At 41.7% G+C, this 13,125-nt stretch overlaps 1 protein-coding gene across 8 annotated transcripts in view; it reads left to right on the top strand.

Annotated features, from left to right (window-relative positions):
* Window positions 1-13,125, top strand: part of ahi1 (Abelson helper integration site 1) — a 375,133-nt gene that overhangs the window by 238,744 nt on the left and 123,264 nt on the right. For all 8 annotated transcript variants that reach the window (XR_005460937.1, XM_038799412.1, XM_038799411.1 and 5 more), the window contains one exon: window positions 7,410-7,527. Coding sequence is in view for 7 of the 8 variants with exons in the window: in XM_038799412.1 (XP_038655340.1) it covers window positions 7,410-7,527 (118 nt within the window). In the remaining variant the exon portion in view is untranslated. The remainder of the gene's footprint in view (window positions 1-7,409; window positions 7,528-13,125) is intronic.

Below are 13,125 nucleotides of genomic sequence, written 5' to 3'. Positions count from 1 at the left end.
AGCACCATTGCTTCACCGCTCCAGGGTCCCAGGTACAATTCCCGGCTTGGGTCATTGTCTGTGCGGAGTCTGCACATTCTCCCTGTGTCTGCATGGGTTTCCTCCAGGGTGTTCTGGTTTCCTCCCATAGTTCAAAGATGCGCAGGGTAGGTGGATTGGCCATGCTAAATTGCCCTTGGTGTCCAAAAAGATAAAGCGGAGTTACTGGGCTGCGGAGATGGGGTGGAGGTGTGGATTTAGGTAGGGTGCTCTTTCTAGGGACCGGTGCAGACTCGATGGACCGAATGACCTCCTTCTGCACTGTGGATTCTATGATGCTCCACGTGCTGACACTAAGTGATGGAGGTTGGTTCTACTCGGTGACGTTTGAAATGTTTACTAGAGAATCGTAAGTGCATGATGTCAGAATTGTGTGCTCATCCTGATAAAGCCATTGAGTTACCTATGAGAATGTTACTTTGCTGCCTAGCCTAGCATTGCTTGTCGGAATCCCTCTTTGGGGTAACCACTCCAATCAGTATGGGATTTTTTTACATGACTGTGCAATCAGTGTCTTAGGATTCATAGCAAGGATTGATCTTTGTGAGGTGGACAAGATCAAGGATGTAATCGTACGAAAATGATGGTCCAGCACATCTCGTGAGTGCTCATGAATATCTAAGTTGGGAATAAGTTATTATTAACTGCTATGTCAAAACTGGGCCACATCTTTCCTGGATGCCAAGGCAATGCAGGACATAAACTTGGTAAGCTTCCAACAAATGCAAGGTCACGAGTGTTTGACAAGAATCAAATTATGATTCATCTCCGTGAGTACGTTGCTACCCTAACTTGCAGCTTTGCATTCATGCTGTTATGTGACAGATTGCTGTGTCCTGATCATAGAATCCCTACAGTGCAGAAGGAGGGCATTCGGCCTGTCGAGTTTGCACTGACCTTCACACCCCACCTAAGCCCAATATCCCGCCCTATCCCTGTAACCCCATCTCGGGGCAATTTTTCAAAATAACTTCATCGCAGTGTTAATGCAAGCCTACTTGTGACAATAAAGATTATTATTATTAAAGAGCGGCGCGGTAGTACAATGGTTAACACTCTTGCTTCACAGTGCCAGGGACTCAGGTTTGATTCCCGGCTTTGGTCACTGTCTGTGCAGAGTCTGCCCATTCTCCCGTGTCTGCATGGGTTTCCTACGTGTGCTCTGGTTTCCTCCCACAAGTCCCGAAAGACGTGCTGTTAGGTGAATTGGACATTCTGAACTCTCCCTCCGTCTACCCGCACAGGCGCTGGAGTGTGATGACTCAGGGCTTTTCACAGTAACTTCACTGCAGTATTAATGTAAGCCTACTTGTGACACTAATAAAGATTATTATTATTATCATGGCCAACCACCTAACCTGCATATCTTTGGACCAATGACACCCTGGGACGCGGTATCAGGATATGTCCTCTTTATTAATCATGCGTGGGAGCTGGTGTTTGGAGAGATGGAGCTGTCCGACTGGAGTACCATCGTCAGATGGTCAAGCAGTAGCCATTAACAAATGTTTTCCTTTTACAGTCACCTTGGTAAGCTCCAGTCACACTTGCATGAATGGATCGATGTGTATAATAAGGTTTCTGTCTCTTGAAGGTTGCCATGCCCATCATTCTTTTTGTGCCATGGCTGAAAAGACTGCACTATGGTGCTTAAGAGTAAGTGCTGGTGGAGTGCTTATCCCATTACCAAGAGTGCCCATGCTCCCTAAAGTAATGCGCCTTCTAGGGGTGCCCCCATCATTGGTGTTGAGGGTAACATGCCTCTCGAGTACTCATTTTGAGATTGATGACATTTCATGAGATATTGAGAAAAACAATGAAGGTTTTATTGCCTCCCTTACGTTGAAGCTTGAGGAGAATGGCACTCCTATAAACTTGTCTTCAATTTATTCCTCCTGAAATCATGTAGCTACGAGGATGTCACAGACATGTCTTTTGTGCTGTGCACCTGCAGTGGCATCCTCATGAGGCTTGTCTGAATCCTCTTCAAATTCATCACCTTTCACATCCTCCTTGTCCAATGACATGTGTGACTCCTCCATGTATCCCTCTGTGGATGATAAACGGATATCATTAGCCACTTCTGTAGGAAATACCCCTTCTCATCAAGGAGCTTACCTTCTGTATCTCGAGGGCCCTCAGAGTGACTCAAGTTCTAAGTGCTGTGAGAGCTCCCTAGGTGCTGAGCACAAAAATGCATGATCTGCTTTCTGCTGCGATCGCAGATTAGTTGGACATTAGAGAGTGATACCCTTTTCACTTCACTCGTCTCACAGGCTGCTGCCAGGAAGTGCTGAGCCATAGGTGCAGCTGATGGCACCTTGCACTTGCTGAAAAACCTGACAGTTCCAAAGCTCTGGCAGCCTGGCTGCTTCATCCATGAGGAACTGCACGTGATGGTGAGATTTATGGAAAAGGGCACTGGTCCTTATGTATTCATGCATTTTCTATTAAGAGATTCCATAGAGATCCCTAGTGGAACTCTGGAAAGATCTGCTGGCAAAAATGTTGAGTGCGGTGGTAATCTTGGGTGCAAACGGCATTGAATTCCCTCCCATTCCATGTGGTGTAAGATCCTCATGGATAACGTGGCAAATATGAGCTACCGCATCCCTAAAGAAGTAAAAGGCCTCTGCGGCACTGTCTTTAACTCATCTCCATGTATGAGCAGCATCTTCTGTAGACTCTTGATCACCTCAAATGTTTGTGGATTTGGTGCCTCCTTGTCAGCATTTGAATCGTCCTGGGGCCCTCCCGGCTTTTGTTCCTCAGAGTGATGATCTTCCCTGAGCTGTGTCAAAAGGTGATTGACCTTCTTCCCCTCATTCGCATCAAAGGTGCCTCCTCGATCAGCCCAAAATAGTTGTGCACAACTCCTCCTAGATGTCTTGAGACCTTCCCATATCACTTTCTTTAAGCTTGTTTTTCCACCTGTGTCATTGACCACTGAAGGCAATCATGGTGCTGATCAGATTAATGTGATCAGCTTCCAGTCTCTCCCTATCACCCACCAGTTCCTTCCAACCTCCTCCAAAGTTACCACCTCCTAATTCTCAGTCCTTCCTTCTGTTATGATCCAACTTCCCATTATTCCTGTGTATCTTGATATTCCTGTCCTCTGTCCTGAACTCTTTAATGTTGATTTCCCCGTGCCCTTTGTCGTCATGACTCTTTCCTCCCCGCCCCCCCCCCCCCCTTTCTCAAGGTCACATACACTCTGACTATCTGAGTACCCCTCCCTCCCTCCCTCCCTTGAGACCATCCAACACAATCCCTTCCCAATGACTTTTCAACGACTGGCAATTACCTACCCTGACGGTGACTGTGCCATCTGCCACACAATGCCATGCCCCTAAGTCCCAGAAGCATCTACGTACCGCAAGTGGTTGGTGAACTGAAGCTTACCATTGCACGGCACGTGTATATGGTTGGAAACGAACCATTGGAATTATTCGCTGGCAGGGTGCTTATTCAGAAAAGGGAATGTAATTCCTCTGGGTTGACCCTTTTTATGAGCATCCACGAGATGCAAATGTAGTTCTCGGCAAGATCAACAAGAAACCCGCTTCTTTACCCGCTATCAAAGTCAGGAGAACATAAATTCCAAACTAATATCCTGCTCGCAGGAAACTGACTTTTGCCATCATCCACAAATTTTGTGCCCCCACCTGCCCTGATTCCCACTGCTGGGGGAAAACGGAAAGTTCCATCCATTGTCTTTTTGTTTGTCACAATTTTTTGGTGACAGCATTTGTTCTCTTACACAAATTGATCCATTGCTGCTCAGAAGGGAACTATTTGTTGTCCCAGTGCCAATGTCTGTGGTCAGAGTGGGTTCTTCAGTCTATAAATGTATGCCATCGGCTAAGAACTGGGAAGTAGCATGCAATCTCGCATGTTGCAAGACGTCCAAACAAAGAAAAATACCCGATCTGGACTGTGAACGGAGAGAACAGAAAGCCCTCATCCGGTGTGATAAAAATGGTCTTTAACAGGTGTTGACCCATCACTTGATAGGATAGTGTTTGGAAATCCCAATTCATTATTGCTGTTTCACAGGAAATTACAGCACTGTGTTCAATAATAGCACTATGTACACCATTTCAGAGATTGATCTAATAATCTGGTAACCTGGTGTTGTTATAGTTAGTAATACCGGTAAACTTGATTCTGTGTTTGTGCTTTTTTTGTCATTTGAGCAAAATTCTAGATAGCAACCTATTTTGTCCAGGTTTAGGTCCAAAAATAGTTTCCTTTGTTGATTGAAAGTTGATGATTTGCCCTGAAACACAGAGTAATTGGTTATTCAGAATAATGGATCGTGGCAGTTGAGGAATGTGAGTTTTATTTTAATGCAGTGAAGAAAAGTGCCCTCAGTTACAATTCTTTAGTGTTGTCATGTTCAATACAAGCATGAGGACTTTGGGTATAATGTAATATTGTACTATAATATTATTATTAAGATCATATTTTGTGAAAGTGACCACAAAACCTGTTAAGGTGGGTAAAATCTTTCATATGACTGTGGACAGTGTTCGATTCTGTGGCCAATATGTTGTTAAGCATGGACTGAAATAAGGGTACTTCACAACCAACTGTGAAGTTTACACAGTATCTCATTCTTTAAGGATGAACCAGCTATGAGATTTCTAAACTGGTCGTCACCCAGTATCCGGGTCGGAAGCCGCACATGCACATGGCGGCAGCCTCCAGCGGCCGCACCATGCTCCATAGTGGACTCGGAGCGCGGAACTAAACCCATAAAAGAGCCCTGATCGGCCGCGTGCCCCACCCTCAACACCCACACAAGCACTCCCCGGCCACCTATAAGGCCCCCGGCCTCCGATCCGCCCACCCCAGTCTGCGGCCGCCACGCAAGTATCCCGACCGGCTGGAGCACATTGGTTCCACGCCGTCGGGACTTCAGCTGGTCGGGGCAGAGGACGGCTGAGCGGGCCTCTGGCAATGGCCCCAGGTAGGTCCCACTTTTCGGGGCCCGCAGGATGGGTGAACCGGCGCCAGTCCCAATTTCTTGCGGGAACATGGAGTCTCCGCCCCCACGCCAGCAGCGATTTCGGCTCGTGGGTGCGGAGCATCCAGCCCCAGAAACAGCTGAACGTTCATTGCTAGAAGTCTTCTAATGCAGCCAAAGTACTGTACTCATTCCATCTTCCAAGTCCACCTGAGAATCCATCTTGTGACTATTTGCTACTGGAGGATTTGCAGCTTCACAAGAATACTTAGTTTCTTTTTTTTATAAATTTAGAGTGCCCAATTCATTTATTCCACGTAAGGGGCAATGTAGCGTGGCCAATCCACTTACCCTGCACGTCTTTGGGTTGTGGGGGCAAACACACACAAACACAGGGAGAATGTCCAAACACGACATAGACAGTGACCCAGGGCCGGGATCGAACCTGGGACCTCAGCGCTGTGAGGCAGCCGTGCTAACCACTGCGCCACAATGCTGCCCTAGAACACTTTGATTCTGAAAGATCTTCACACCAACTAAAGCAGTCATTTTCAAAGTCAGGGTCGGAACCCATGGGTGGTTGCAGATGGTTGTCGGGAGGGTCGCGGACCGATCGGTTGTGGCATTCCCAGTGGCTGGAGGAAGTGCCCGACGGCCGTCAGCGGCTTTTAATAATACCGGCCGTGACTGGCTTTCAAGAATGCCGGCCATCCCGCTCTGACGAACAACCCATATGATGTGTTGGGTATGCCGGATCTCCGAGGACTACGTTTACTATAGCAGTGAGAGCGACAGGCTTCCAACACTTGAATAAATGCAACTCTATTTTATTGAACTCTTAACTATTAAACATACTTTAACTGTGGGTTGACACTATGCTGAGTTGATTGGAGACCTGAGGCTAACCTGACCAGACTTTCTTACTACCACATGGTGGATGTTCTAGTTGTTGCTCACAGGCTCTGACTGTCTCAGAGGCTGGATCCCAAGAAGAGCGGGAAAACTAGTGCCCTCTGGCTTTATAGTGGCCGTGTCCTGCCTGGTGATTGGCTGCTGTGTTCTGTGTGTTCATTGGTCATCCTGTGTGTCAATCAATGTCTGTCTGTGCACCATCACATACTTGTGTGCATATTATGACACCATACAGAAATGTAACATTGAATGACAAAACAAGTGAGATTGTGAGGACCAAGTAGGCTCACCCGTCGCACTGTCAGGCAATTTGGACATTCTGAATTCTCCCTGTGTACCCAAACAGGCGCCGGAATGTGGCGACTGGAGGCTTTTGACAGTAACTTCATTGCAGTATTAATGTAAGCCTACTTGTGACAATAAAGATTATTATGTTATAAAGATTTTTATACTAAAGATAAGCAAAAATGGTGGGTCACAAAGTTCGGGCAGCGTGGGTCGCGAAGGTGGGCCGATTGGTAAAAATGGGTCCCTGGAAAAAAAAGTTTGAAAAACGCTATTTTAATATGTGTATTTATAGGGATCTTCCATATTTTTACATCACTAGTGTGGTGTACATTTGAACTTCAGTATTACCACACTTTGTTAATAAGGTATCATGTTAGGTTTGACTTACACTCTGAAGTTCAGAATTTCTCCTACTTGTATAAAATCCACATTAAAAACATTGACTTTATCAAGGCATATAGTGAGGCATAGAAATTGCTTTGATGCAATTCACACAATTTGAGTGAATTTACAAAATTGTGATTAAATGTCCACGTGTTTCAAAGGAAACTGTAATGCCAAACTTAATTGAACAGAAAGGAGCAAAATAGAGATTAATTTTGTATTCATCCCTAACTGTTTATCTATAATTATGTTTAGAGATATACTTTCTGCTAACTGGAGCATTGTAGTTGGGATGATGTTTGATAAAAGAAACAATTACAGGGCCTTTATGCAAAAATTCTCCATGGTTACTGTAACTCTACAGACTGAATCTACTCTGATATGAAAATGATTGTGCATCCAGTAGACTTCCTTTAGAGAAAGTGTTTTTTTTCTGTGGGAGTTTTGCTATTCAGACTGTTACCACTAAGAAAATATATCAATGCATAGCTACACTCCTAATCCTTGATCTGTATAAGTGCATTTAATGTTACTTTGTGTAGGACTGTGCGTAATTTCTTTCCTGAACTATTTTCATTTATCAAGAAAGGAAAAAATAGCTTTAAGCTTTTTGATCAAGTCAGGAAAGTGGCTCATTATCAGTGTTTTTTTTATTTCAAAGTAATTCCTAATGCATATAACTTTACAAAAAGCAGAAACAAATCTGTAGGCATAATCTGAATTAGTGGGGTGTTATTTACTGACAGAAGGCATTACGTCAGCGAGTAACCCAGGAAATTGCGCTTTGGTTTCTGATTTGCCTTTCCTATTGCAGGCCAGGTCAAATCTCTTTCTTCCTGCACCATCACTACTGTCGCCACACTCCAAGTTGAGGCTCCCAACTACTGTGGGTGCTCAACTGTTGTCACAGCAGCCGCTGACCTCACAGGCTGGTGAGTATTGTTTCTAATTTGGTTGTAGTTTCAGGTTTTTGCCTGCTTTTCTCTTAGAAATTGAACAGACCACTGATGATAGCTTATTACGTATTTTGTAAATAAAACATGCACTTGTCTTGCCTGGGATAGAAAATATTCAGGTCACATACCAAAAACTACTCTCGAGTAAATCGGAATATTTACAAGATCCTGTCCCTTTAAGAATATAATTAATTTTGATGATGTATATTATTTCTGATAAAATTATCTGTACAAAATACCAAAGTAATAGTTCATATGACCTTCAGGTCATGCTTTTCACTGTTTCAAATTTAGATGTGAAGAAGATGTGCCTGTAGATGTTTATATAATAAAGATAGCATTTTTTAAAAAGTTACAATGCTATACACTGAGCAAGAACTGTTTAATTTCAAAACATGCCTTTTGACTCTGAAATTAATTGTATACAGGGTGTAATCATTTATAGTGATATAATCTAATTTTATGTAAAGAATCCCGGATTGAATAATTAAGGGGTGTAAAAGAGTTTGCCAGTCACTGCCCAGTTTGTAACAGCTGACTGAAGTAATCGCATTCAATACTGGTATATTTGTGTTGTAGAACGTGGCTTCAAAAATGAAATTTTAGACATGATACTGCAATCAGTAGCAGAATATATGGCCGGAATTATTAATATATGAAATGAGGAACTAGACATCATGGTGTCAAAATTTCAGTGGAAATCCTGGGAATGAGACAGCAAATTGTTCAAATTAAAATAATTTTTTTGAACACTTGTTGGACATCTTACTTGCCTTTCTGAAAACACTAGAAAATCTGCATAAGGAACACTTATATAATCCCATGCTGTACTATTTGCAGGTTTTAATTTCACAACTAGTTTTCAGTAATTCAAGTAAGTAAAACCAACGCAAATTATCCTAACTTGATATGAGTACTTGATTACTTGAGTCAGGACATTCTTTCTGTAACCTATGCCCCTCTCAGACTATTCTTCTTTAGTTCTGGGCTTTTCGTGTCAATACCTCTATACATTCTGTTAAAGGTACAAGCAGCTATCATCCACATTAACTAAGTGTGCAACTTGTATATTGAGTCATTCTATGTTTGGACGTTCAGCTGAGATATAAATTTCATGTGGGTGCTGCACCCATCCTACAATTGCCCCTTGATCACAAAAAAGAATTGGGTACTCTAAATTTATTTTTAAAATAACAGAAAAAATCTATATATATTAATGTCACCTTGAACAATTAGTGCCTAACATGGCACACTACACGCAATTAAAGCTGTAGTTTGACCAATAATTCAACAGCAGTACTTGATTATTTAAACAAAAACATTAATCATAGGAATCTGAAGCAAACACATAAAATTGTGGAAACATAAAGCAAGTAATTCAGCATCTAAAACTAAGGGTGATCAATATTTTGGGTGGGACCCTTAATTTGAACACACATCCCATGATCATCCTTCACATTGTTTTCATCAATAACTTTTCAGTCCATGCTACCCATTCCTATGCAAGTTATACGCTTTAGATGAAAAGTGACATTCGACGTTTGTACACATTTAATCACTACCCCCAACGTTTGGTGTTTAACATTTAATATTATGACTGTACCTGTTATTGCCTGGGGAAAATAAGTAATGACTTGATCCTCATGCAGTGGTTTCCGCAGCTCAAACCTTTAAATTTGTGCGGAACCATCAGTCTAATTCAGTGACTGTCTGTTGTGAAAAATGTAAGTTGTGACGCTGGTGTAGTAGAGATACCCCTCTGAAACTAGAGGTGAGAGATCTTATTACATCAGGCAGAAGGCACCTTATTCTGCAAGTGGGTATATTATAATCTGTTTTCAGTGCCTGATTATGACATTGGGGACCAAAATTGGAAAGTGCAGTAGTACTAGAACCTTCAGCTTGTTGAGTGAAAAACATGATAATTATATCCTCAAAAGACCTGCCAGTTGCAGTAGTGGTGAACGTTTTACCCTTTATTTTTTGACTGATGTGTTGGGGAGACAGTTTGACTGAACGTATTGAAAATTTGCTCTACTAAGAGCATGATATATAGAGCTCACTTTTCTATTTGCGCCTAATTTGAGTAGTGCAGGCATGCATAGGGGTGCATTATTGCAGGTCCACTGCAAAGAGGAAGTGCTTGTGTGAAGATCTAAGGGACATACAGCAAGGATTGAAATTAGAAAATACTGTCCAAGGGTTGTAGAAATTTGGAACTCTTCCACAAATGGCCGGCGATGCTAGGTTGATTTTAAATCTGAAACTGATGTATTTTTGCTACACAAAGCCTTTAAGGGAGATGGAGCAGAGATGGACATAATGTGTCAAGTTACAGATTGGCCACGATCCAGTTACATGGCGGAACTGGCTTTCTGAGCTACATGGCTCACTCTTGTTTCTATTTCAGTATAGTACTATGGTAAAGGACACACTCCCCTAAAATTTATAGATTAGGTTTTACGTACAGCTACTTAAAATATATAGTGACAATGGTTAAATTGTCAACTCTAGTGGTAAATTAAAATAGATATACTAAGGGATGGAAAAACTCCAAAGCAGAAGCTTGTACTGAACTCTGGATTATTAAATTAATCTTAAAGACAAGAAAAAGATTGCATTTGTTACTACATTGTTGAGAATTTACAGTTCCCTTCTGAAAGTTTGGTATTTGTCCTGCATTATAAATCTAACTCTTTGTAAAATGCAGCAGGTCATGGAGCTGGAGCGCTACATTTTTATGAGTGATATTTGGCCCTGATTTGCAACCACTATAATACTGTACAGAATTATTTGCCATGATTTTCATCAGCCCCACACTGGGCAAGCCGGAGAGAACGTTTGGGTGCAAGGAGCAGAGCGTAATTCAACAGCGCATTGCTTTTTATTGAGGCTCTAACAATACAATGCGTTTTGTTTTGATAACATTGCATTTTGGGTTTTGATGAAACGTCATTGACCAGAAGTGGCAACCCTGCTTCTCTTTGTTGTCTGATGTGTCATGTGAAAGTTCCTTTAAGAAATGGATGTTTAAGCAATGTACCTTTAAGAAATGTAGTGATGTCAGAGTGTGGGTGGAGCTGGGCTTTAGCTCAGCCATTTTGAAGTTTTTAGTTTGAGTTTGAGAGAGCAGCTGGGAATGTCTGTGTTTTTTGCTGAGAGCTGCAGAAAGGAAAAGAGCTGGTCTGGTGATTTCTGCAAATCCAAAGACTATAAATATATTGAATGTAACCTGTTGTGCTCATATTTTTGAAGGGTTGAAGTCTTTTGTATGTTTAAAAGAACAGTTTGCAGGATTGGGTAGTGTTGTATTATTTTCGGGGTTATCTTTGAAGTAAGGCGTGTTAAGAGATCCAGTGTTTATTTTAAAAGGTTAAGTTGAGTTCATGGAATAAACATTATTTTGTTTTAAAAACCACATGTCCATTATTGTTATACCACACCTAGGGAACAAGCCGTTTGCTTCAAAAGCAAGAATCCATTAAGGGGGGTTGAACTCCATGATACATTTTGGTGTTCTGAAAACACCTCTCCCATAACAATTGGGGCTCGAGGGGGATAAAAGCCTATCTATTGGATTGGCTTTTGTGAACTTAAAGACAGTGAAGGATTGTTGCTTTTCCGGTGTAGTATTTTAGCTTAAGTGGGGAGTGCGTTGTGAACAATGGCTCTTTCAAAGGCTCAGAAGTTTTTGTGGGTGGAGATGGTCACACGCAGTACCTTACGGACAGAGACTAAAAGCAGACTGTTAGGTTTGGCAAAAACATTGCAGTTAACATTACCTGACAAAATGCAAAAAGATGAGGGAATTATGGCGGTGGTTAAGCATTTAAAGTTGCCTGAGATAGAGTTTGACTCATTGGAAATGGCAAAAATTCAGTTACAAATTAAACAAATGGAACATGAGAAAGATTTAAAGCGGCTTGAATATGAGAGAGAGAGGAAAGAGAGAGACAAAAAGAAAAGGAGAGAGACGAAAGGAGAAAAGAAATAACCCTGGCAGAAGAAAAAGAAAGGGAGATACAGATCAGGGAAAAAGATAAAGAGAGGGAGTTTGAACTTCAGAAAATGGCCATGAAACATGACAATCAGTTAAAATTGGCAGACGTAAAGGGAAACGTGCAGTTGGATGTTAGTTATGAGGATAGTGAAAAGAGCATCATAGTCAAAGGCTTGGTGGGAATCTATTTAAATATGTCCAAGCATTGCCAAAGTTTGACGAGAAGGTAGCTAAACAAATGAAATGGCCACAGGACATGCGTGTATTACTGATTAAAACAAAGCTGGTAGATAGAGCTTGTGAAGTGTTTGCATCACTACCGGAGGAGGTATCTGGAACGTATGAGGAGGTAAAGAAATCCATCTTAAGTGCATATGAGCTAGTGCCTGAAGCTTACAGACAAAGGTTTAGAAATTTAAGGAAAGAATTTGGTCAAACATACATGGAGTTTGAAAGGCTCAAACAGAGTAATTGTGATAGGTGGATAAGGGCTTTGAAAATAGATCAAACGTACGAAGCTCTCCGAGAAATTGTACTTTTGAGGAGTTTAAAAATTCAATTCCTGATGTAGTGAGAACTCATGTGGAAGAACAGAGGGTCAAAACTGCAAGATTAGCAGCAGAAATAGCAGATGATTATGAATTAGTTCATAAATCAAAGATTGGTTTCCAACATCAGTTTCAGCCGGTGAGGGATAGAAACTGCAGACATGAGAAATACTCAAGTGGTAACGGTAAAGGTGATCTGATGGGAGACAATAAAGAGAGTGTACCTCAGATTAAAAAAGAAATCCAGGAGGGTGGAAAAGAAATGAAAAGTTTCAAATGTTTTCACTGTAATAAACTAGTCCATGTAAAATCACAGTTTTGGTGGTTGAAGAAAAGCACTGGAAAAGCTGATGTGGTAAAACAGGATAAGACAGTGGGATTTGTTAGAGTGGTAAAGGAAAGCCCAATGGAAACGAAGGAGGTGCAAACGATTGTACAGCCTGTTCAAGAAGTCATTGTTAAGAAGGTGCCAGATGTCTTTAAAGAATTTACTTGTGTGGGTAAAGTTTACTCATGTGTATCAGGAGGAGCAGGTAAAGAAGTCACAATTTTAAGAGATACAGGGGCTAGTCAATCTTTAATGGTAAGAGATTAGAATGTTGCCAGAAAAGATGGTGATATGTGGAATTCAGGGTGAGAGAAGTAGCGTTCCATTATATAAGGTACGGTTGGAAAGTCCAGTGAAGAATGGTGAAGTGGTAGTAGGAGTAATAGAGAAACTATCTTGTCCAGGAATACAGTTTATCTTGGGTAATGATATAGCTGGATCGCAGGTGGGAGTGATGCCTACTGTGGTTGATAAGCCAGTGGAAAATCAGACAACTGAAGTGTTAAAGGACGAATATCCTGGGATTTTTCCGGATTGTGTAGTAACAAGGTCGCAAAGTCACAGGTTAAGACAAGAGGAGAAATCAAAGAGTGAGGATGAAGTTGAAGTGCAATTATCAGAAACTATTTTTGATCAGATGGTTGAAAAAGAACAAGAACAGGTGGAGGATGAGGCGGATATTTTTAGCTCAGGAAAAT

Source organism: Scyliorhinus canicula, chromosome 6 (genome assembly GCF_902713615.1).
Source record: "Scyliorhinus canicula chromosome 6, sScyCan1.1, whole genome shotgun sequence".
NCBI classification, from domain to species: domain Eukaryota; kingdom Metazoa; phylum Chordata; class Chondrichthyes; order Carcharhiniformes; family Scyliorhinidae; genus Scyliorhinus; species Scyliorhinus canicula.
The sequence above is the reverse complement of the archived record's forward strand: the minus strand, read 5'-3'. Positions and strand labels throughout refer to the sequence as shown.